Here is a 24,524-nt window from a genome sequence, read left to right on the forward strand (position 1 = left end):
TGTTTAATAAAACGATTTATTGTTATTCTTTTAGTGTGTTGTAATGTAATACAGCAACCTGTTGAATGCGACATTTGTTGTTACTTTATGAAACAATAGAAAATGATAAATTCATATATGGTTGGGGCTTTTCCGACTTTGCCTACTGCTGTGAATCACATTCACTGATAATTTTAAAAACATATAATTAAAATAAAATTAAAACGTAAAAAAATAGAAAAAAATAGAAAAATTATATCACGTGTTTTAAGATTCATATGAAATCATGTCTTTGTCGGCTTTTTTTTTTTTTTTTTTGAATAGCAACTTTCATAACTAAATCAACCAAAACCCTTCCTACCAAGAAGGTAGCAAGGGCTGGAACCACAAACAAACAAGAACAAAAACTACAACACTATCGATTTTTATCTATTCCAATCTAGACTCAAACTATTCGCCCTATTTTTTATCCATAAGAAACTCAAAACCTTTATGTCTCCAAGCATTTTATCAATCTTTACCGGCTTATTTTCGAAGATGAACTTGTTTCGGGTTTCCCATAAACACCAAATAGCAGCCATTACAATAGAATATACCATTTTTCTTTTATGCTCCACCTCTGGAACTTGATTGACAGCCACTAATAGCCCTTGAACGTCTTTGATTTGGGAAGTATGAATGTTACATCACCTACCAATTCTTTGCCACACCACACACGCAACGTAGCATGAAACAAATATATGGTCCACCGACTCCCCCACCGCTAAACAATTACAACATATATCCGGGCCAAAAAGAATCTTCCTTTTTATCAGATTATCACACGTGGGAAGGCTGTTTTGGATAGCTCGCCAGACGATCGCGTTCACTTTCATCGGCACCCAACTATTCCAATCTAGGATACTGTTCGGACATGGTGGATCAACTCTATATTTCTTCATTGTTGCCACCGAGAACGAATCTAGTGCCTCACCACCCCAAACCCACTTGTCTTCTCCTCCTTTAAACCTGAAATAATACAGTAAATCAAGAATTTCTATCAGTTCATTAACCGCCACTTCGTACATAGGCTGCCTTTTCCAATTCCACTTTATCGAGTAATTTCCATCCGTTACTATGCATCGATCAGCCACCACACATAACTTCTTCGCTTCTAACGAGAACAAAGTAGGGAACCGATTTTTCAATCTATCTTCCGTTAGCCATATATCCAACCAGAACCTGACCTTAGACCCATTTCCAACCTGCCCTTTAATAGAATCTGTTAAAGAAACTTGGTATTCAAAACAGTTGGTTAAACATATAATATATATATACGCGTAAAATGGTGCCTGCATTAAGAGGATTTAGAGCAAATGCACACTTGGGGGTTGGGTTGGGTTGGGGGGGAGGGGGTTCACATCCACACTATGTTTATAAACTAATAATACAACTTCTATATACGAATAATACCCTATATATAAAATAACTATAGGCAAGGTGACTCTAGGAGTACATTAAAGATGTGGATTAAGGCTCTCATTTGGATAAGGTCTCTAATTTAAATCAAAGTTACATAAAAACATACCAAAAAATGAAAACGACCCTTAAGGGGAGAGGGACGCAAGCGGTATACCTAAATTGGCTTTGGTACCCGATAGGTAACGTCGCTACCGTCAACTTATATGGCGTTCAGGGTACCTCAAATAATGGACAACAACTCGAGCAACTTTTGGTCAATATGACCGTTTTTTTTGTTTTGTTCAATTTAATCGTTAAAACTTAAAAGTGGGGTTTTCAAAATAAAATCATACATCCTTTAAATTCATATAATCTCGTTACAACTTTTCAAAAAACTTCTTATTATGCATATTTTTTTTCTAAAAAAAATATTATATGAAAAAAGTTATAAACATTTTAAAATGATAGAAATTGACATGTAACTTGCATGTGAAAAGTTAAAATATGCACAATTATTTTACTCTTTTTTCTTTGGTCCCCACTTGACAAATGTCAATTAATTATAATTTTTCACACTTCTCATTTTTGTTGACATTTGTAAAATAACTTAACCCGTTTTTCATAATCTAATATTTACATCGATTTATTCATTCTAGAAAATCTAGAAATTACTGTTTAAATAAATAAAAGTTTTGAAAATAAGGAGTTAATACTAGTTAAATTTATTCATTCTAGAAAATCTAGAAATTACTGTTTAAATAAATAAAAGTTTTGAAAATAAGGAGCTAATATTGGTTAAATGTTGTTAAAGAAAACAATGATCAAAACACAAGACCTACTAAATTGTTCTATGTAAAATTTGTTAGTGATTTTAGTGTAGTCAGAGATTAACTTGTTGATCAAGTTAATTGTAATATGAATATAAATAAATTAGGTGTGGGGTGCACGCTTATTTGGTTTTATTATAATTTATAATCATATCGGTAATTAGCCCCTAATTCATATGGTTCCAACGCCCCCTTGCCCCCCCCGGGGGGGGGGGGGGGGAGCGCACCTGGTAGTAGGGTCCAAGGGTAGCGTTCATGGTTGGGGTCGAGCTTATATTATTTCGGACATATGTTGTTTCATTAAATATATTAATTTTCTGGTCGAGCCGCCAGAAAATTACTTTTAATTAATTTTCGTTACAAATTTAACAAAACCAACATGAACGTATTATCATTTGTTAAATGTTGTGATAACTGCAAAGCAGTTATCATTGTCCATGTCTCAAACCCTAATATATTTTGTTTTGATCATACGATACAATCTCTGGTTCATCATACTCTCACAAATATCATACTCAAGTCTTGCTCAAATTAATGAGTTTCATCCGGTTAAAATATTTGAAAACGACAAATAATTTTGATCTAATAGTGTTTACACGACTCTCAGATATCCAAGCATACTCATTTGCAGAAATTCCCCAACAAAATTCGTCTAAAACAATGATCATAAGATCTGAACATTCTAAATCATTGTTAAAACATGTGGCTTTAATGGGAGATTCATCTATCAGGCCTCTGGTTTTGTGGTAAGGGGTTTTCCTTCATGGGTTTTCTGATGAGGGTGAATATGAGTTCGAATATATGGATCGTTAAGCTAATAATGGACGGTTGAATTTAGTTTTTGGGCTTGAACTTGGATATTGACGACTGGTATCAAAACACCATTAAAAAAAGAGATTCTAAATAAATTAATTGTTCCTAAGTGAAAATCTTTAACTGGTCCCTAAATACGGTCAATATCCGTTACAAGCCGGTTTCTACTATATCGGTTAATGTGGACTTTAGTCAAATCAATTAGGTTATGTTTATGTAACCATTCGAATATTTATATCGAGCATCAAGCTAATAGGTTACATTCCAGCTTGGTTGAGTGATCGTTATGTTTAAGCATTTAAACTGGTATTAATCAAAAGCCTGTGATTTTATTCATTTTGGCGTGATTGATTTTGTGTTGACTCGACAAACGTTTATGGTACGCTACCCTATCGTGCCCATTACACCCTAAATAGTTTAGTTAAATATCGAACGGTTGGTGTGTAAGGTCAACAGTAGGATCGATATTTGTACATGGATCATGCTCCTAGGATATTATAGTTTACCTTAGTTTAATTCAACAAACCCTCAAATCAAAGTTTATAAATATTCTTTTATAATCATTAAAAAAATTTTAATTTGAAATATTCATAATAGTAGTGTAACATAGAGGTGCACAAATCGAGTTTTTCATATACCTGGTTTCGGGTATAGAACCGGGTTCGGGTATGACCGAGTATTGAAAAATCGGTAACCATAACATATGTATCGAGTTCGGTTCGGGTATAGAATCGAGTATTCTAAATCCAGGTATTTGAATACCCTATTTTTGGATATTGAAAAAACCCTATTTTTGGGTTTCTTCGGGTTTGTTCCGGGTATTTTTCTGGTATATATTGGATGTTTTTAAGGGGTTGCACTTTTTAATGGTATTTTCCGGGTATTTTTCAGGTATTTTCGGGTATAAATCAGATATTTGAAAAACCCAGTTTCGGGTATTTGAAAAACCGGTTGCGGGTATGGAACCGGTTCCGGTTTTCGGGTATTACTAGGTACAAATTAGGTCCGGTTCGGGTACGGGTTTTGGTACCAAAATGCATACCCTATCTATACCCTACAGGTAGGGTAGAGTACGGGTTCGGGTATTAAAAACCCAGGTATACAAAAAACCAGTTCCGGGTTTTTTTCCGGGTCCGGTTCCGAGTTCGGGTTTTTTTTTACACCTCTAGACTGTAACATATTTATTGTTGCCATGAGTAAGAGCAATGTCTAACCATATCATTATAGGATGTGAAAAGCTGAAGCACAAACTATAGTATATATCTTTAGGCACATAATTATACATATGATTATTAAAGATTCAGTTATCCTGTGACAGAAAAAAAAACTTGTCTATATACAATCTTTTCTATGGAAATAGAATGAGACAATTAGACAAATCACAAAAGATTGGTGGTGTATACTGTATTACTTCACAACAATAGTCATTTCCTTTGATTCACTTGTTCCATCTTTTCCTTATTATCTTATATATTATGAAAACAAAAGACTTACATATTTTATTTGTAGATTATAAATCAAAATATTGTCTTCGAGGCCGACTGTTATTCGCGGGAATTGGGTTCTCTCCGTTACCAGGGAATTCCCACTTCGCGATATCTCCATCAAACGAAGAACTAACGAGCATCGGATAATAAGGGTGCCAGCTGCAGTCCCGTACGGTTGACTTATGGTGCACAAGTCTTGCAACCCGGGCCCCACTCACCTGAAAATGATTAAAGTGTATCGGTTACAATGGAAACAGGTCAATTCAGTTTGTATTTATTAGCTTACAATATCCTGAATTGGTTTACACAAGAAATCATCTGTTTGATTACTATTTACTTCTAAATGGGCAGATTTGAGCTATGTTTTATCTCTAAGGGGTCAAACGAGTAAAATAAAAAAAAAGTAGGTCAAAAGAGAACGGGCTGCATGTCGAAGGTCACACAAAGTACATGTTTATTGCAAAAAACATAGGGGTGTAAACGAGCCGAGCCGCTCGTGAGCTACTAGAAATTGGCTCGTTAAAAACTTGAATCGAGCCGAGCTTATTAGCTTAAATAGTTAAATGAGCTCAAGCCCAAGCTCGAGCTTTTATTGAGGTTCATTCAACAAACAAGTTTGAGTCGGGATTCACATATCGAGCTCAAGCTAGCTCATAAGCCTAAACAAGATTTTTATTTATCTACTTTTAATTTAATGAGTTTATGTAATAACTATTATTATATATAAAAATATGATTAAAATAATTAAATAATATCATCATCATCATCGTACTCAGTATATCCCACCAATAGCAAAGCTATGGTAGGGTCTGAGGAGGGTAAGATGTAGACAGCCTTACCTCTACCCCATAAGGATAGAGAGGCTGCTTCCGGTGAGACCCCCGGCTTGATAGTAGTTTTGCATCAAGCCTTGGCCATAAGGCACATAGCACTCAATCATCGGGACCGGCTGATCGGTGCATGTACCCTTGTCTTTCGGCTATCAACGCCACTACATGATGCCTGATTAACCGTCCGTCACTTTTAACGTTATTTTCACGAGATTAGTAAAATAACGTCAAAATTAGTGCAATTTCACTTTTGCCCACCCGAGGGTTCACACATATATACATCATATGTGCGCACCGCAAGCAAATAATATATTACATATAAATATATATTTTATAAAAAAATTATAATTACACATATATATGCAAATTATCTTATTATTTAACAACAAATGTTTTCTTTACTTATGCAAATAATATAAGAACATATAAATTAAAAAAATAAATATATAATAGATAATAAACGATCCGAGCTCGAGCTTGAAAAACTACTTTTAGAGATCGAGCTCTAAACAAGCCGAGCTCAAGCCTTAATGGGCTCAGGCCTCAGGCTCTGCTTATTTACATCCCTAGAACCTCCTAAATAAATTTATCATTAGAAAATAATTTGGACAGAAAATGTTTCAAGTCAACCCAACCCAATGCAACCCAACAAAAAAGTGCTGGTATTGACCCCTCTAGTAGGTGCTATCTCTTTTTGAGTTTTTTGAGAATCACGGTAACAATTTTAAACGCGGATTAATGTAATATGATGAAAAAAATGAAGTTTAAGGAGTGTGATACTTACCAAATCATAAACATAAACACAGGAATCATGAGATCCAGTATAAATATACCTTTGGCCAGTACTGCAACATCATAAACAAATAATCAGTTAAGTTCATATTATAAAGATGTGAGCATTATAATAATTAAAATAATCTGGCTAGTTATAATTGTTGTAATTACCTAAATTCTGGTGAAAAATAGCAGCGTATGAGTGTACGCAATACTGAATGACCTTTATATGTGGCAACCGATTGGTCAGATGGATGTATTATACTTCGTGCCCTAAGTGGGTAGTCCATCCATCTATAGTCCCATTCATAATTCTTGAATCCAGGAGTGCTGAAAAGGAAAAAAATGTATATACATGTATTATAATTATAAGCATTCATAATGTAACTATATGAACAGACTTGAATATCTAGATGAGCCCGACTTTGAAATAACCTTTGTTTGGTTATTTTAGACATATATGTAACCTGGTTACTACACAGTAACTTGTGGTATATATGTAATCATAGAAGTACTTATAATAAATGACATTACTACCCTCAAATAATATTGAATATATATAACAAAAAAATATAATGATTGGTTTTTAGGAGTTCATGAAGGTCTAAAATTGTTGGGAGTTTTGAAGAGAACCAAACCTTGCATATAAACACATGTAAAAGGCGTTCTAATATATATATTGTATATATAACTCATATTTGTAAAAAAAGTTAGTTTAAATGAATATAAACATATGCAAAAGGTCCGAAAAATATTATGTATAAATGAGTTTTTTTACATGTAAAAATGTTTTTTTTTATATTTTATATTTTTAACATGTAAAACACATGATTCTGCGGTTCCCCACTTTTTTGTGGTTCCCCAATGATACTTGAAAACTTTGCGCAAACCACCTTTAACAATAAATTTTTTTTAATTTTATTCTTTCATTCCTTTTACATGCTTTTAGTATTTGCCAAAACCAAAAAAAGATAAAATATATATGTAGCTCGCAGAAGTACATATACGTAGCATGTAATCTGCATGTATATATGAGATACATATATATAACTTCATGGTTTCCAAGTTAAAGGTAGCTTTCGTCAGAACCCTCACACACACTGTGTCTGTGCACGCGCATGTAATTTAAAGAAAAAAGTCAAAGAGTCGACAAATTCCAATTCAGTTTGGTTTGAAACAGAAAAGCAAATCCCCAACAGTCCATAATCAGAACCAAACCGACCTGATTTGCTTAAGAAAACGAAGTTATAAATACAAAGCCAAAAATTTTATACTTAGTAAATAGAAATACAAAATCTGATATTATATTCTAATATTGTTCCTAAGCATTTTAGAAACCCTTATCCATGATTCCCAATCAGTTCAAGTATTCAACCTTTGGACTCATATCAAAGATATTTTACCTAACAATCATTTATCATTTTTCAAATGAACTATTGCTTGTATACATTTTTTTGTCGCTTTTAAAAATATAGAACTTTATAAAGATAATGTATCCGTTTACAAATATAATGACAATATCGTATTAACATACCGAGGCGCATTAGATGACATTTTTCTGATATCCCAAAGCTTAATAGTCTGATCTTTTCCATTTGAAATAAAATAACGACCATCATTACGACTATCAAGAAATGTAATTCCTTCTAAATGCCCAGTGAGTATTCCAACTGGCTTTCCTTTTGATCTGAAGCAACGTCTGTCCCAAACCTGAAAAATCATTAATATTATTGTTTGGTATGCATTAGTATACACACAAACTTAATTAAATATGTAAATGAATGTTAAAAAAATATAATGACAATATTTTTTTAATTAAAACTGAGAGAAACAATTAATCGATTGGTCTCTTTATTAATATTGCATACTATTAACCACACATTTATATGCAGTTTAATATCTCTAATACATGCATAATTTAGCATTATGTCTTTAATATTCATATTAATTAAATTGAATTAAATCTGTAAGCAGATGTCAAAATGTTTTTTTAATGCCAATAATATGTTATGTAAAACTGTGAGAAACTATTAATCGACTGGTTTCTTTGTTAATATTTCATACTTCTAACGAAATGTCTATATGCAGTTTTATATCTTTGATATACATATAAATTAAATTAAATCCACAGATATCAAAATGTTTTTAATGTCAATAATATTTTAATTAAAACTTCGAGAAGCAATTAACCAATTGGTTTCTTTATTAATATTTCATACTGATAGCCACATATTTGTATGTAGTTTAAAATCTTTAATATACATATAATTAACTTACATCTGTAAACAGATGTCAAAATGTTTTTCAATGCTAATAATATTTTAACTAAAACTGTGAGAAACTATTAATAAATTGGTTTCTTTATCAATATTTCATACTTTTAACCACATATTTATGTGTAATTACCACTAATATTTCTTTATCAATATTTCATACTATTATTATTTTACAATTACATGTTTATCAATAAATATAGTTGAAGGATAAAATTATTAAAGAGTCTGGTGTTGTTAAAGATTAAATGAACAAAAAAACAGATTATACTCTTTAAAAAAAGAAGTCTAAACGCAAAAGTATTTTGTTATTAAATATAAATATATTAAATTTGGATAAAAACTATATAAAGATTTACCTTACAGAGATTATCATCACTCCCAGAATATATTAGATTGCTAGCTTCATCAGCAAAGCACACACTGTTTACATCTGACTGCATAAAGTAACAACATACTGCAATAAGTTATTTTAATCAAAATAACATTGTAACAATTGAATCATTACCGTATGCGCTTGAATTCGAAGGGAAAGTTTGTTTGCTTCAATATCATAAACATAAATTGAATCATCACTACTTCCAGCTACAAGTTCTTTGCCATCATTAGAAAATTTTACAGAAAAAATTCCAAATGAATATCCTGCTTCATCATCAGCAGAAAATTCTAGCCCTTCATGTACCTCCTGTGAAGTTACAAATCACAATTTTTGTATATAATCAAACACTATTTTTACACAGAAAAAACTGAATCAATCAAGTTATAAAAGTGCGGCATACTAAAAACTTAACAAACTATTATTGATACTTGATAGCATACTGAAGAGAAGAGAAGTCTGTTTAGAACAGGATTCTGTAAACAAACTGAATGTTCAATGAACCATTTGGCGGGAAGTTCTTTTACGTTTGTTTATTTAATAAACAGATGAACATAAACAAAACTGTTTGTTAATTTAGTTAAACAAACGAGCATGAACACATGTCTCGCTCATTCATTTATGTTATGTATGTTAGTTCATTTGTGCTCATTTCTGTGGTTTGTTTAAGTTCGTTCATTAATGTTCGTTAGTATGTTCACTCAAATTTGTTAGGCCCATTGTTAAAGTTAAACAAACGAACATGAGCACACTCCTAAATAGAAACAACATTCATTCATACCGTGACATTTGCATGAGAATCTGTTCCAGCAGATCCAATATTAACAATGTTGACAATAGGAGACATAGTTGAATAAATCTGCAATGGACAATATGATATGTAAATTTATAGAACAATAATATGTAAAATACAAACACTTCACTTCACTGCTTGAATTGGATGTGAATCACTTTTAAGAACAAAATTAAAAAAGAAAAAAAGGAAAAGAAACTCACCAAGAAACGTTTATCTGGTGAAAGAGATGTATCCGTAACCGTCCATCTCAAGCTTTTAGCAACAATATTCTTGTGAAGTTTCCACCCCATTTCAGTATTATATACTTTAATGTGGCTTCCCTGTTAAAAAGTACAAATTTTACCAGTTTAGAACATATGCCTGTACACGAACTACACGTCCAATGAACCCAAAATTTTGTTTTTAGTAGAATCGGGTTTGCTATTCAAAAGAGGGTTGCGGCGCAACTTGTTGCCCATTTACCTGCCACTTTATTGTAATCGTTTTGACATAAATTTTATATACACATAAAAAATAAACGAACGAACATAAACATAAGTTTTTGTTCATTTAGTTAACTGCATGAACATGAACTCATGTTCCATTAGTTCATTTATGTTCGCAAATGTTTGTTTGTGTTCGTTCGTTTATACATGTTCGTTTCTGTATTAACGTTAGCTTGTTTAAGTTTGATCGTTTATGTACACATTTAAACTGTTAGGCCCATTAAAATTTAGTCTATTTTAATTAAACTAAAATATCACCCATTACAATTTAATCTAGTTTTATTCATTTGTTTATTAAACTAAAATACCACCGATTACAATTTAGTCTAGTTTTATTCATTTTGTTTATTACCTAAACTAAAATATCACCCATTACAATTTAGTCTAGTTTTATTCATAATGTTTATTAAACTAAAATCACCACCCATTACAATTTAGGCAAGTTTTATTCATTTTTAAGGCCCAACAGATTGATAATCACGTTTATTTTAATTGGTGTTTGCTCAGGTACGTTCGTTTATATTTGTTCATCTGTGTTCAGTTATTTTCGTTCTTTATGTTCATTTAAGTTCGTGAAGCGTGTTGCTCTGAAACAATTAAGAGCTTCTCTAGGTCATTTAAACTATTAATCAACAAACATAAATGAACATGAACACATCCCTTTTCTTAATGAACAATCACGAACAAGAAAACCCCGTGCGTTAACTGTTCGTGTCAGATCCTTTGTTCGGTTTTAAACGAACAAAAACGAATATGCTCATCTTGTGTTAGTTCGGTTCGTTTACAAGCATAAAATAAACTTTAATGAGGTTAACAAGAATACCTGAAATGCAGCAACGAAAAGGGAACCATCATTTGAAAACTGTGAGACATAAGCTCGGGTGGTCAACTGGTCAACAATAGAAGGACCTTTAACAGGCAAATACTTATTAAGCATATGACATCGATCAGCTGAAGAAAACCTCCCTCGACCCGAATAATTTGCTTCTCGGCGCGCTAACATTTTCACAGGGGAGACGTTAAGCTCCTCCCTTCGTGGAAGAACCCGTTTCAATTTATCATGTGGTGCTGACCTCAGCTTTGTTAATTGAGCAACTTCAGGGTCCACATCAGCCTGTGATGAAGACTGGTGACTGCCATTATCATCTCCCACAGGTGAAGATTCACCATCAGAATAATCGGGGTCGATTTCTAATCTACTTAAAGCATATCCCATGTCACCTATTAGTGTGGTCCAACCCCTAAGTACATTATAACATAAACACTTTGTAAATGATTGTAGTCTTGCAAACCCTAATTTTTATACCATCCCAATTTTTCAGCTAGCAAACCCTGCAAACAAATGGATTATATATGATCATATTCATCATATCATGTCCCAATTCTCAAAAACCTAATTTATGTTTATTAATATATCATAATATACAATCTAGATATGATTTCATCTTAAAAAAGTTAAAGATCGCATAATGTAAGTTAACTTAGTCTTAAACATCCATTCACAAATTATAAGGATTTAATACAAATTGATCACAAACAACTTTAAGCTTATTAATCTATCATAAAACTCAATCCAGATATCATTTTTTCTTAAAATTTCAAGCACGCAAATGTAAGTCAACTTAGCCTTAAACATCAATAGTCATTCCAGATTAATAAACAATATGGATTTACTACAGGTGGATCACAAACACCGATCATATAATTCAATCTAGATATCATTTTATCTTAAATCTTCAAGGACACGTAATGTAAGTCAACTTAGTCTTTAAAAGCATTGATCATTCCAGATTAACAAACGCTAAGGATTCAACACAACAAACTGATCACAATCAACTTTAAGTTTATTAATCCATCATAAAACTCAGTCCAGATATCATTTTATCTTAAATCTTCAAGGACACGTAATGTAAGTCAACTTAGTCTGAAACAGCATTGATCATTCCAGATTAACAAATGATAGGATTCAACACAACAAACTGATCACTTAACTACTTTAAAGTATATTAATCTATCCTGCAGCTCAATCGAGAAATCACTTTAACTTAAAATTTCAACAAGCATAATGTAAGTCAACTTAGTATTAAGCATGAATAGTCAATCAGATTAAAAACCGATAAGGATTCAATAGAAATTGAACAGAAACACCTGATGTTTATTAGCCTATCATAAAACTAAATCTAAATATCATTTTACCTTAGAAATTCAAGGATGCATAACCTAAGTCAACTTTTAGTCATAAACATCAAAAGTCAAGCTCTCTTGCTCTACACATAGACCTAACGTTTCGATCATTTAATCCGCATATCACATACGATCAATCCGTTGCTTTCGATTGAGTTACATAACCAGAAACAAGTTCAGCAGTCACAAAATCAAATAACAAGCAACAAAAACTAAATGCAATCAACGCATGAACGGATATATCAAACGAAGCCCTAATTTATAAGATAAAACTAAAACTACAGCAACAAAGTACATGATCGTCGATGAGAATTAAAGCTTCGATTGAACAAGCGTAAGTAGTTGAATTAAACATAATCATCGAATCGATAGATATAGAATTGTGTGATTGAATTACCAGTGGATTTGAATGGAGATGGATGGATTGGATTGAATTGAATTTGGGAAACTCTGACTGACTATAATGATGAATTGTTGGCGGTTGTTGAAAAATGTTGCTATTAAAAGTTGAAAGCTGTTTTGGGTTTTGTCTAAATTCACATTCCTATCTAGATGCATATATGCATATGATACGTATGGATGTTAAAATAATATTATCATTCCTAACTTTTATTTTTACCCTTTACTTTCAAACAAATATAAATAAATGAAAAGTGATAAATTCTTGGTTGGTTGTCATGTAAACAATTAGGGTCATTTAACAAACTCTTCAAAGTGCTAAATTAGTAAAGGTCTTAATTGTTATATGAGTCATTGTTGAATACACCAATGTGTTGGGGGTGAAGGATGCGACTGAGAATTATGAACACATGTGATTGTGAATGGACAAAGGGATAACAATTTCAATTGACATCATTTTGAAGCTTAGTAGGTAAAAGCTTTGCTAACCGATTCAGATGTGTCATTATGATAAATCAAACATGCTTAATACTAACTGAAATAGAGGAAGTATATTAAAAAAGATCATTAAGAAACTACAAAACAACTCATTCTTTAAATCAAAGTGGTTAGAAACTCAACAATTGTAAAACCGTAATTCAAATTAGGTTAATCAACTTATATTATTAAAATGGTAATTCACTTTTTTGGTTGGTTTTTTTTTTTTTTTTGGTTTCATATAATCTAAATGGTTCAAAACGAATAACAAATAATGATTACTCGATTTAGTTACAATTTTAGTTAAGTCTAATTCAGCTTAATTCAATTTTAAAACATATAATATTGAAAGTATATATATTTTTAAATAAGATTTAGTTTTCAACTTTGATATGCATAAACAACCGAGTCATGGTATCGTATCGGACCAACAGATTCAAATTCCTATGCAAATTCTAATTCCAAAACATTTCATGAACCAAATTCACCCTAAAATAATCTAATGTATATTTTTTCTATGCTTGTAAACATTTATACCCTTGTATTATTTCGCAAAACATAAAAGGTGTTTATTTTTTATTTTTTATAAAGTAGTCACTTAATCGAATTAGTCGAATCATATTTTTAAATAAATGTTTTAACTGAGACATTTATAATAAAAACCGATCAGTTATGAAATTTTTAAAACCAGATACTAAGTTATAGTTTCCAAGACCAACAACATGAACCAATGCGTAAGCTTGTGTAATTAGGAGAGTGACATATTTCAATTTGTTTAACCTATGTTAAATAACTAAAATGTTTAATAAGAATCACGAAGGCATATCTAACGTAGTGGTCATAGTACGGTTCCATGGACATGCATTTTTAAAGTTAGTTTTTGGTCATGTTTGGCTGAAAGTTGCCAGTGTCAAACTCCCAGGTTCCACCACAAGCAAAGTTCACTCCGCCTCGCAACTTGTCCCGCGCATATTTTCTGAACGCATACGGCAATGGAGACTTGATCCTCATAAACTTGGCTGCAAAAAATTATCTTTTTTGGTGGTTAATACGTGTTGCACGCCAGGTGTTCGACGAAATTACGACTTACGTTCGGATAAGTTAAAGGTTGTTTACTTGCATTTGGGTGCTTAAGGGGGTATTTTGAGTTGGAGTTCTACACAATTTGCTTTATTTTTGAGTTATACCTTCATCCTCTTATGCCTTAGCGGTTGTTGTGGGGTGCTAGATGGGGGTGAGCAACCCGTAGTTGCTCCCCTCCTTCGAGTGTGAGGGGTTTGGTCTTTGATTCTTGCTATAACTCATCTCGAGTCGGGGTCTTTAGGGGTCCGTTGTCTTTTGTGATTTGTTTGTTTTCTGTTCTCGTGTGTGCATGGCTACCATAAAAAGAATTCGAAACGTAAATACAGGAGGGCTTGGCCCTAGCTCCACTAACGATTTAAGGCCATGCCTCTTTAAGCATTTCCACGAGTGTAAGGATGGTAGACCTGGGTCCTCGGGGTTTTTCCGCCTACTTGAGCACATGCAAAGTACCCATTTCAAAACGGATACTCGGAAGAACCTTTTAAAAGATGCTATCTCCAAGGATTTGGACCTTTTTATAGATGTAGGGGAAGCCCTTCGGGTGGGGGATAAATGCTTATGTGGGAGGTGCATGACGTTGCATGCCCTTAGCAGGGGGTGCAAGCATGCTGATGGTGTCTATTCTTTCTGTGGATTCTGGAGATGCTGGAGAATTCATCGTTGGGATCCAGAAACCTAATCGTATGTCTATGGATAGGGACCCAGGTCCATCTGTAGGAGCGGTTGGGGATGTATCTCTTTTGGAACGGGGTGTCTCCCTTCCCATTCAAACGGTTAAGAGCATCCCCCAAAGTTGTCGTTTGGCGTTTGCTCAGACTTTGGCATGCGTTTTACGCAAGGTACTGGATTTACCAGGCTCGATTGAGAATTGGGTCAAATTACTATTGTTTCCGCGTTGTACTTTAAGGGTGGTGAAACCTTCCACTAGGTAGGAACGCAGGTCAGGGAATCGAAAGTCTTTGCAATGTAGTAGCATTCAGCAAGCACCCAGTGGTGCTGCCTCCGTCCATGCCTTCTAGCTCTGTCGCCCTGCCTACTATCTCTGTGGATGGGGACTGTGTGCTTAGATGTATCCGATCATTTCCTAAAGGGACCTCATGCGGGAGAGACGGGATGCGGGCGCAACACTTGTTGGACGCTCTTAGTGGTGAGGGATCAGTGACTTCCATGGGTCTGCTCTCAGTCATCACTGAAGTCGTTAACTTATGGCTAGGGGGTCTGTGCCCCAAGGTGCTCGCTGAGTTTATTGCTTCGGCCCCCCTTACCCCTTTATTAAAGCCGGATAATGGAATTCGGCCCATTGCTGTGGGGGCTATCTGGCGTAGGTTGGTTTCTAAAGTGGCTATGAAGATGGTTGGGAAGGAAATGACTCCGTATTTAGGGGACTTTCAGTTTGGGGTAGGGACCCCTAATGGGGCAGAGGCGGTGCTTCACAGCGCGAACCGGTTTCTTAACTCCTTTCACACGGACGGTTCTTTAGCTATGCTTACCGTGGACTTCTCCAACGCCTTCAATATGGTCGACCGCACAGCCCTTCTCCGGGAGGTTCATCATCATTGCCCGTCTATCTATCTATGGGTCCAGTTCCTTTATGCCCAGCCAGCTAGTTTGTACGTTGGTGATGACTTTATAAGGGCTCTACTGGGATTCAGCAGGGAGACCCCCTTGGGCCCCTCCTCTTTGCCTTAGCATTACACCCTCTTGTTCTCCGGGTACAAAATGACTGTAACCTCCCATTTCATGCTTGGTACTTGGATGATGGGACTATTATTGGTGGTGCCAACGAAGTCGCTAAAGCCCTAGACATTATCAGCTCGGAAGGGCCATCATTGGGGCTTCAACTTAATATTAAGAAAACCGAGGTTTTTTTGCCAGCGTGTAATGGAGTGAAAGTTAAAGATGGGCTTTTCCCTAGTGGGATTGGTAGACCAGAGAGAGGGGTAAAGCTCCTTGGAGGGGCTGTTAGTCGAGATCCCTACTTTATTAAGGAGTTGGCGAGGCGGAGAGCAGCTCGTGCGGTTGATCTTATGAAACTCTTACCTTGCCTTAGGGATCCCCATATCGAACTCCTCCTACTTAGGTCTTGCATGGGGGTTTCTAAGTTGCTTTTTGGGTTACGAACATGCCACCCCCATATGATGGATGATGCGGTATCCTGTTTTGATAAGGGGCTTCGAGAAGCCATCGAAGACATAGTTGTATGTGGAGGCCCGTTCTTTGGTGATCTTCAGTGGCGACTTGCATCTTTACCAATGCGCTTGGGGGGTTTAGGCATTCTTTCGGCTCATGATGTTGGGGTTTACGCTTTTGTAGCGTCGAGGGCTCAGTATTGAAAGCTGCAGAATCACATCTTAAAGAATAGCGGAGTTATCGACCTGGACTCAGACTACGTGCAGGCCCTGGAACGCCTAAATGGCGCTCTCCCAGACTTTGACATTGGCGGTTTCTCTAATAAGGACACCGCCCCACCAAAGCCTCAAAAAAATTTGGCGAATGCCCTTTTTGGCAAAATCGCTCAGAGCCTGGGAGAAGTTTTTGGATTGTCCCCCCGACAGAAGGCGGTTATTGAATGCTTACAAGGTCCTCATGCCTAATATTTTCTGACCGTTATCCCGATTGATGGCTTGGGCCAAAGCTTGTCTGCGGTCAAGTATAGGGTCATTCTTAAGTACCGTTTGATGGTCCCAATGTACCCAGAAGACGAAACATGTCCGATCTGCCGTAAGGCTTGCCTGGATAAATTCGGAGAGCATGCGGTTCATTGCAAGGAGATGCATGGGTTCAAATACCGACATGATTGGGTGCGGGACGTTCTTTGGGACATCTTAAGGCGAGCTGGGATATCAGCTAAAAAGGAAGCCCCCGTAAACTTCCTTACAGACCCCACGGAAGGGAGATCCACTCTACGAGCAGCAGATTTGCTCGTCTTTAGTTGGGCCGGGGGAAAACACGCTTGTGTTGACCTCACAGGGGTATCTCCTTTAGCTGGTTTGAGGGATAATGGGTTTGTAGCTGGGCAAGCAATGAAAAGGGCTGAAACGAAGAAGGTGGAGAAACATGCTAAAGCCTGCGAAGAGAACCAACATGTTTTTGTCCCTCTGGCTTTTGATACCTTTGGCTCCTTGGCACCGGAAGCTATCCGTTTCCTAACCAGGGTCCAACGGGTTGTGCATAGCAATGTGTCGACTCCAAAGGGGCAGGGGTATGGCTTTAGCAGGTTAGGGTTTGCAATTCAGAAAGGGGTGGCGGCGCAGCTTGTTGCCCGCTTACCTGCTATGTTGATGTAATATCTATGTTTCTTATTAAATATATAATATAAATTTTATTTTGTTTTAAAATTGAATTAAAAAATCATATTTTCTAAAATTTGAAGAAAAATACTAAATGACGTTGTTTTAATGTAAGCAATGATTTCATCCCGTATTGACATAATTAAATATTTGGTCAAGTCTAAAGAAAGTTCATAAGAATTCACATTTCTTTTCCATAAAATTCTGCTGAATCGATTTTAATAAATCAAATTATTAATTGTTGACCCGTGATAATCTAGCATAAATTTACATTTAATTTAGCTTACATAATTTAATATTAATATAGATTTATTAATTTAAATTATAATTTATTGTAATGATAATAATCCACTCGTAATTTAGTCAATACCAATTTTAACTTTAAATTGTGTTATAAAAAGAATCACTTGCATAATAATCATATATATAGACTAAATTATGAGTATGGATTATTACAATGCTATAAATTACAACTTAGATTAATAAGACCTATTTTTTTTAAAATAGTTAAACAAAAGAACATTTTTAAACATTCTGAAAGTGTTATTATAATGAGATGGGTTACTATGATTGATCATCAGGTTTGATTTCTACTTACTAGCAAGTGAATCGAATAATACTGATCTATGAACAACCACAGTCTTACCCTTCCCCTTCTTGGTTAACCAAGTTTAAGAGTGGACGAGGTGATATGTTAGACTATCCCCATCAACAATCTCACAATCTCAATCTCACATTATAAAATTAATTTTTCTCTCTCCAATCTACAAAATTTAATCCACTCCAATCTTTTACTCCCATTAACAACCCAATCTCATCCTTTTTTATTAAATAAACTAGGTTATTAACCCGTGTACGATACGGGTGGAAATATTGAAATTTTTGAATTAACACACGTCATTTGAAAGGTTAACATAAGTTGTTATATGTTATTACATAGAAGGCATTCCCTAATTAAACTTTTATTAAAGTAACTGCAATCTGCAGTAAATTATGTTTCAAACTATTTAATATCATTACCTTATTTAAAATTAATTTTATTATATAATTCTTTTTTTTATTGTATACAATAATCTTGACATTTATGCGTTCAAAAAAATTATTTAGTACAGTTGTATTGTAATAGTAATTTCGACATAATTATAAAAATTTTAAAATCAAATTGGTTAATTAGTCAACTTCCAAAAAATATGAAAAGTTTTATTATTTTTTAAATTATAAATGGTGTGTTTAATTTAAACATTAATTTAGGTCACATATAAGAAAATGAAAAGGTTTGTTGAGATTGAAGAGTATAGAAAGCTTTAAAAGTTTGTTGCTAATTGATCAATTTCCGTATTTAATCACGTTTAAATGTCTTATGAATATTAAGAAAAAATTAAGATACAAACGTCAAAAAGTGTTAAACTAAAACTAAAAAACAAACATTTAAAATAACCTCCTAGTGAATAAGATTTAAAATGTCTGGCTTTAAAATCATTGATACCATGTGTCTTTGCCCATTCTTTAATCTGTAGACAATCATCAAAATTTAAAAAGACAAAATGTTATTTGCTTACCTTAAAGCTACATATCCACTCTTAACCCCATAAACTTATAGATTATACTTCTTGTTTATTAACTTTAAACATGTTTTGGTGACCTTAATTAAAAGTTTAAAATACGAATTTATAGGATTGTATAAAAAACGAAAATACATTAACTAATAATTAATTTTTGTTTACATTAATAAAAACATGAAAATTATAGAAATTTCAATAGAAACAGAAATACATTATTTAATAATTAATTATTGGTTAACCTAACTAAATCACGTATTGTAATAATCTTTATAAAAACATAAAAACATTAATTAATAAGAATATTTATTGGTTACCTTAATTAAAACACGGCAATTAAAAAATTATAATAAAGAAATACTTGTTAACTTAAATGCGCATTAGAACTAAAATCATGTTACTCAGAACTCGCATTTTCCCTAACATGTTTCGATATGTGACCCGAGTCTGTTCTGACAAACATTTTTAAATAATACTACAATATAATCATTCAAAGTTTCCATATATACTTTGAAATTGCTTACTTTGGCACTGCCAATACAACATGTGTATTACCATATGACATTGATGCATTTGAAAACCTCATGCTCTTTAAAATAGTTGGTTGTAACCTGATAAATTATATCTCACATTACATGAATACTAATATCATATCGTATTAAACACTAAAGAAATAATATTAAACATTAAACATAATTCATAATGCATGATTAAATGTGACTTTTATTATTTCATAGTTCAAATAACATGGGTGTTGTAGAAAACATTAACAGTCAATCATTTAAATTCAAAACTATTTTGAAAAACATTAATATAATCAAAACAATTAATTTTTTATAATTGTTGGAAAACATATAGCCAAATTAATTAATTTCATAACTGATTTGGAAAACATTAATATAGTCAAATCAGTTAATTCCATAATTGTTTTGGAAATAATAAATAAACAATATAAGATTGAGTTAAATCGGTCACAAACCTTTATAAATAGACAATATAAATAGAAATGAGAATAAATTAATAAAATTATAATAATGTCCAAATTTATAAAAATTTGAGTGAAATTATATTAATACAAATAGTCAAACTAAGTCAAATGATTAATTTATTCAAATTCAGTTTTTTAAAATATAGTCAAAGTCTAATTGTATAATATATTTTTGTAAACTTCATATAAATGTTGAGAATTCGAATTTGAAAATCGTTTAGATACATATAACTTTACATCAATATATAAATTGACGAGAACAATGAGAACAGATGTATTGATTATATAGTACAAATTATTTAACTTTTTTTGTAAAAATTCATATAAATAGAAATGAGAATAAATTATTATTATTAAAATTATAATAATGTTCAAATTTACCAAAATTAGAGTCAAATCAAATTAAAAAAATAGTCAAATTCAGTCAAATAGTTAACCTCTTAAAATTCGGTTTGTGAAAATATGGTCAAGAATTCGAATTTTAAAATGGTTTAAATTAATATTTTTTACTATTCACTTAAGGGATTTAGTTGAAATTGACATTAAATTTATGATAACTTGAAATATTTAGAAGAAACTACTTTTTTATTTAAGGCATGAATATTAATTAATTATAAAATGAGTTTATAATTATGGATGGTATTCAAAAAATTAAAAATGGTTGAAAAAATTTAGTCAAATTAGGAACGGAAATTATGTTTAAATATGTCAATGTTATTTAAACCTATTCAACATAAATGGTCAAATAGTTACTTTATTCAAATTCGGTTTTTTAACAAATGGTGAAAGTAAAACTCTATAACATATTTGTGTAAATTTCATATAAATGGTGAGAATTGAATTTTGATATTCGTTTATATATATATGACATTTGAATGTGGAAAATTGGTTTCTAATATGCCATATTAAATCTGTATAAATCTAAAAATGGATAGTAAGATAATATTGGAAAGTATAATAATGTTTTAAATTGCGTTAACATTGATGATTTAATTGAACTTTGACCAACAACAATATAAGATTGATTATTTTACTTTAGATAATAATGTCTTATAGAATAATTAACTAAATTTTATTTCCAGATTATATAATAATCAATTGAATTACATAAATTGTGAAAAATAAATAAATACATGAATACTAACAGAATTATACATCAATATTAAACAAAAATAAAAGACATCTTATCAAACAATCCTCAATCCATGAAATTAGCTATATCAAGTTGGGACAATAACCTGAAATGATAAAATTAAATATTAATATTAATATCACATTATAAATAAATTATGGATGATTTGAATCATGTGAAAAAAATGTAAAATTGATGTTATGATTTACAACCAGAAAAATTGAATCATGTTACCGAAAAAACGAAATAGTGAAGATCTCCATTAAATCTTCGATTTTGATATATAACCTAAATAGATTATAAGAAAAAATCATATAATTATTAATATAAATACAAATAAGAAAAAATAATTATATGATTATAAGAAAAAATCATATAATTATTAACAAAAAAGGAAAACAAAAATAATTATAACTGATATAAAACCTTACTGGAATAATACGATAAGAGTATCAAATAGAGTATGAAATATAACTACCGGAATAACATTAGGAATAATATGATACAGTATTAAATAAAATCTTACCGGAAAACCGTAATAACTTCAACATATCAATTCAATCTTGGATTTTGATATACAGCCTAAAGAGATTATAACAAAGTAATATTAAATTTTAAATAAATATAAAGCATTACCGGAAAACTGTAATAACTTCAACATATCAATTCAATATTGGATTTTGATTTACAACCTAAAGAGATTATAAAAAAAATCATATAAAAATTAAAATAAATATAAAACATTACCGAAAAACCTTACCGGAAAACAATATAACCTTACCAAAAAAACATATAACAAAATCGGCATTACCAGATTATAGGAGACGGTGAAGGAATAAGATTGTAGCAAAGATGTGTATATATAGATTGTAGCAATCTAATTATATTAAAATTCAACCTTCTTAGTGCTTAACATAATAAAATAGAAATGATCAAAATTTATACATGATTTAATAATATGAAACATGATTCAAAGTTAAAAAAACAAAGCAGGTAACAAAGTTTAGCAAAGACTACATAAACAAAAAAAACCAATTAGCATTAAACTCACAAGAATGAAAGTTGAGATCAACGTTTCACATAATCATCATTCAAAAAGAACAAATAGACTACTTTGGTACTTCATCTCATTAGAATGAGAGCATCCTAAAGCAACATGTATGACTTGACTATAGGACAATATGAAACATTGAAATTTCCTATTTTGATCCAATAAACATTTTATTAAAAATGATTCAAATATAAGAAACTTAGGACCGAAATTTCTTCTTTTGACCCAATAAACATTTTATTAAAAAGAATTCAAATATAAGAAATTTACGATCATGTTTTGTCAAATATTTTTTTTCTTGAAGTTTATCAATGATTCTATATAAGAATCATAATTTATGGCAATAAAAATATCATGTACCAAAAATAATTTGTTGGTACATAATATATATACAACAAAAAAATAAAATAAAAGAGAACGTCCTCAAAGAAAAAATCACAAATTAAAGATGTAATTAGTTAATGTAATAATAAAAAAAATAATAAAATGAATTGTGAGAAATAAACAAACTTACAAATGTTTGATATAGAGGATGTCAGATGAACAATAGTCAGAAAGAGAATGGATGCATGTACGAAATTAAATTGCATGAAAATGAACATAAATACAATATATAAGAGACAAATTTTTGAATTTATTTTACATCTCATTTATTGTTGATAAATGAGATGTAATGGAATGTTTGACTAATCTTTTGAAAATTAGCTAATTTAGACATGATATAATTAATTTCAAATTAAAAGCTGTAACTTTTCTATTTTAAAGAAGAAACCGAAAGTTACTAAAAAAGTAAAAGATTTCCAAATATATTGACCTACAATTAATTATTAGTAATTGAAATTATTTTTGATTTATTTAATTGTTAAAAAAATTAAAGAAGTGGAAGATATATTTGAAAATAAAGGGAATTGTCCAATAGAGAGGGACCATGTGGAGGCAATCTCATTTGTTTTAATAGTATAGTAAGATTCAATTTATAATTAGTTTTGATTAACTATATAAAATTTTATATAAAAAATACGATTTTTTAAACAAACTCCATTTTTAACGAAATTTATACCGGAATGCTCACAAAAAAAACTAAGTAAGACTGTGTTTTTAGATTTTCTTAAAAAGTCAAATATAATAAGTTATAAAACAAAAATCAAAATATATATATAATTAATTGGTGAGAATAAAAAAGAAAAAAAATTATATCCACTCACATTGTGACATGTGGTCACAAGTTGACCAAATTTGAGATTACAATCTCATTTGAGCCACTATCGGATTGCCTAATTAAATTCATTTTTTTTAAAATAAATTGAGGGTTTGCAATCTTGGATTGCCAATGATTGTAGTCTTAATCTACCTGTATCCATTTTTAATATTTTCCTTTTCTATGATCTCCCATGTCAAAAACCACAAAAGGGTTATGTTGGGTAGTGTTTGTATGTGACTTAACAAAGTAATAAGTGGGGTTTCGAATTTAACGACCAGTATGTTTTGACTTATTCGTAACAACACATGCATTGGATCACTCTAGAACATATCACGTCATTATTATTTACATTACTTTAATTTATTTGGTAGTTTATTTCTTTTTCTTTTGGGAACGGCCAACAACACATGGTTGCTTTTTTTAATTAAACTTTGTAAATAAAAATCATTTGTATTAAAATTTATGAATACACAACTATAAAAAAAAGAAAAAAATTATGTAAATACTTAAAGTTATGATTTTGGTTTTACTGTGAATATAATACTTTATATTATATCCTATTAACATTTATTTAATATATTGCATCACCAAAATAAATAGTATTTTAAAAATAAATGAATCAATTATGAAATACTAATGTGAAAAATGAGATCTAACCTAACTAAAAAGACCGTAAGAACTAGTTAGATTCAATTCGTTACTAGCACAAACAGGACCCCTAAAAGCAGTTATATGATGCTTTAGGAGCGGGTTTGAACCACTCCTAACAACAGTATCGTCCTAAAGCGGTTTCTACTTTTAATCAGTCTATATTATAATGATTGCTATGGTTTGCTAAAGCTATTACTTGGAAATCGCTTTTAAGCTAATTAATGAACCATCCTAAACTCAATTTCTGTAGTAGTGTGCTATTCTCCCAAAAATCACGAAGATTAGTTATTATTTTTATGATACTTAAGAACATAGTCTCGTTGATGATCCGACAAACTAATTAATATTATTTAGTGGATAATTAAATCTAGTCTATGTTTTTTCCTTTGTGAACAAAGAAAAACTCCTATTTCTGTTGTTATTTTCTTT

At 31.7% G+C, this 24,524-nt stretch overlaps 1 protein-coding gene across 1 annotated transcript; it reads right to left on the bottom strand.

The window, feature by feature from the left end:
- Positions 1-4,364: 4,364 nt before the first annotated feature.
- LOC143588896 (LEC14B protein-like) lies at positions 4,365-11,610 on the bottom strand. The gene is made up of 9 exons (XM_077069792.1): positions 10,904-11,610; positions 9,796-9,915; positions 9,581-9,658; positions 8,932-9,108; positions 8,783-8,860; positions 7,685-7,860; positions 6,322-6,480; positions 6,161-6,221; positions 4,365-4,764 (listed from the first exon to the last, which is right to left on the bottom strand). Exons 1-9 carry the CDS (start codon positions 11,294-11,296, stop codon positions 4,570-4,572), a joined length of 1,437 nt encoding a protein of 478 aa, XP_076925907.1. The 5' UTR covers positions 11,297-11,610; the 3' UTR covers positions 4,365-4,569.
- Between the last annotated feature and the right edge of the window lie 12,914 nt (positions 11,611-24,524).

This window comes from Bidens hawaiensis, unplaced genomic scaffold (genome assembly GCF_021521415.1).
Source record: "Bidens hawaiensis isolate Kalapana, Puna unplaced genomic scaffold, B.hawaiensis_p1.1 tig00036873_1, whole genome shotgun sequence".
Taxonomy (NCBI): domain Eukaryota; kingdom Viridiplantae; phylum Streptophyta; class Magnoliopsida; order Asterales; family Asteraceae; genus Bidens; species Bidens hawaiensis.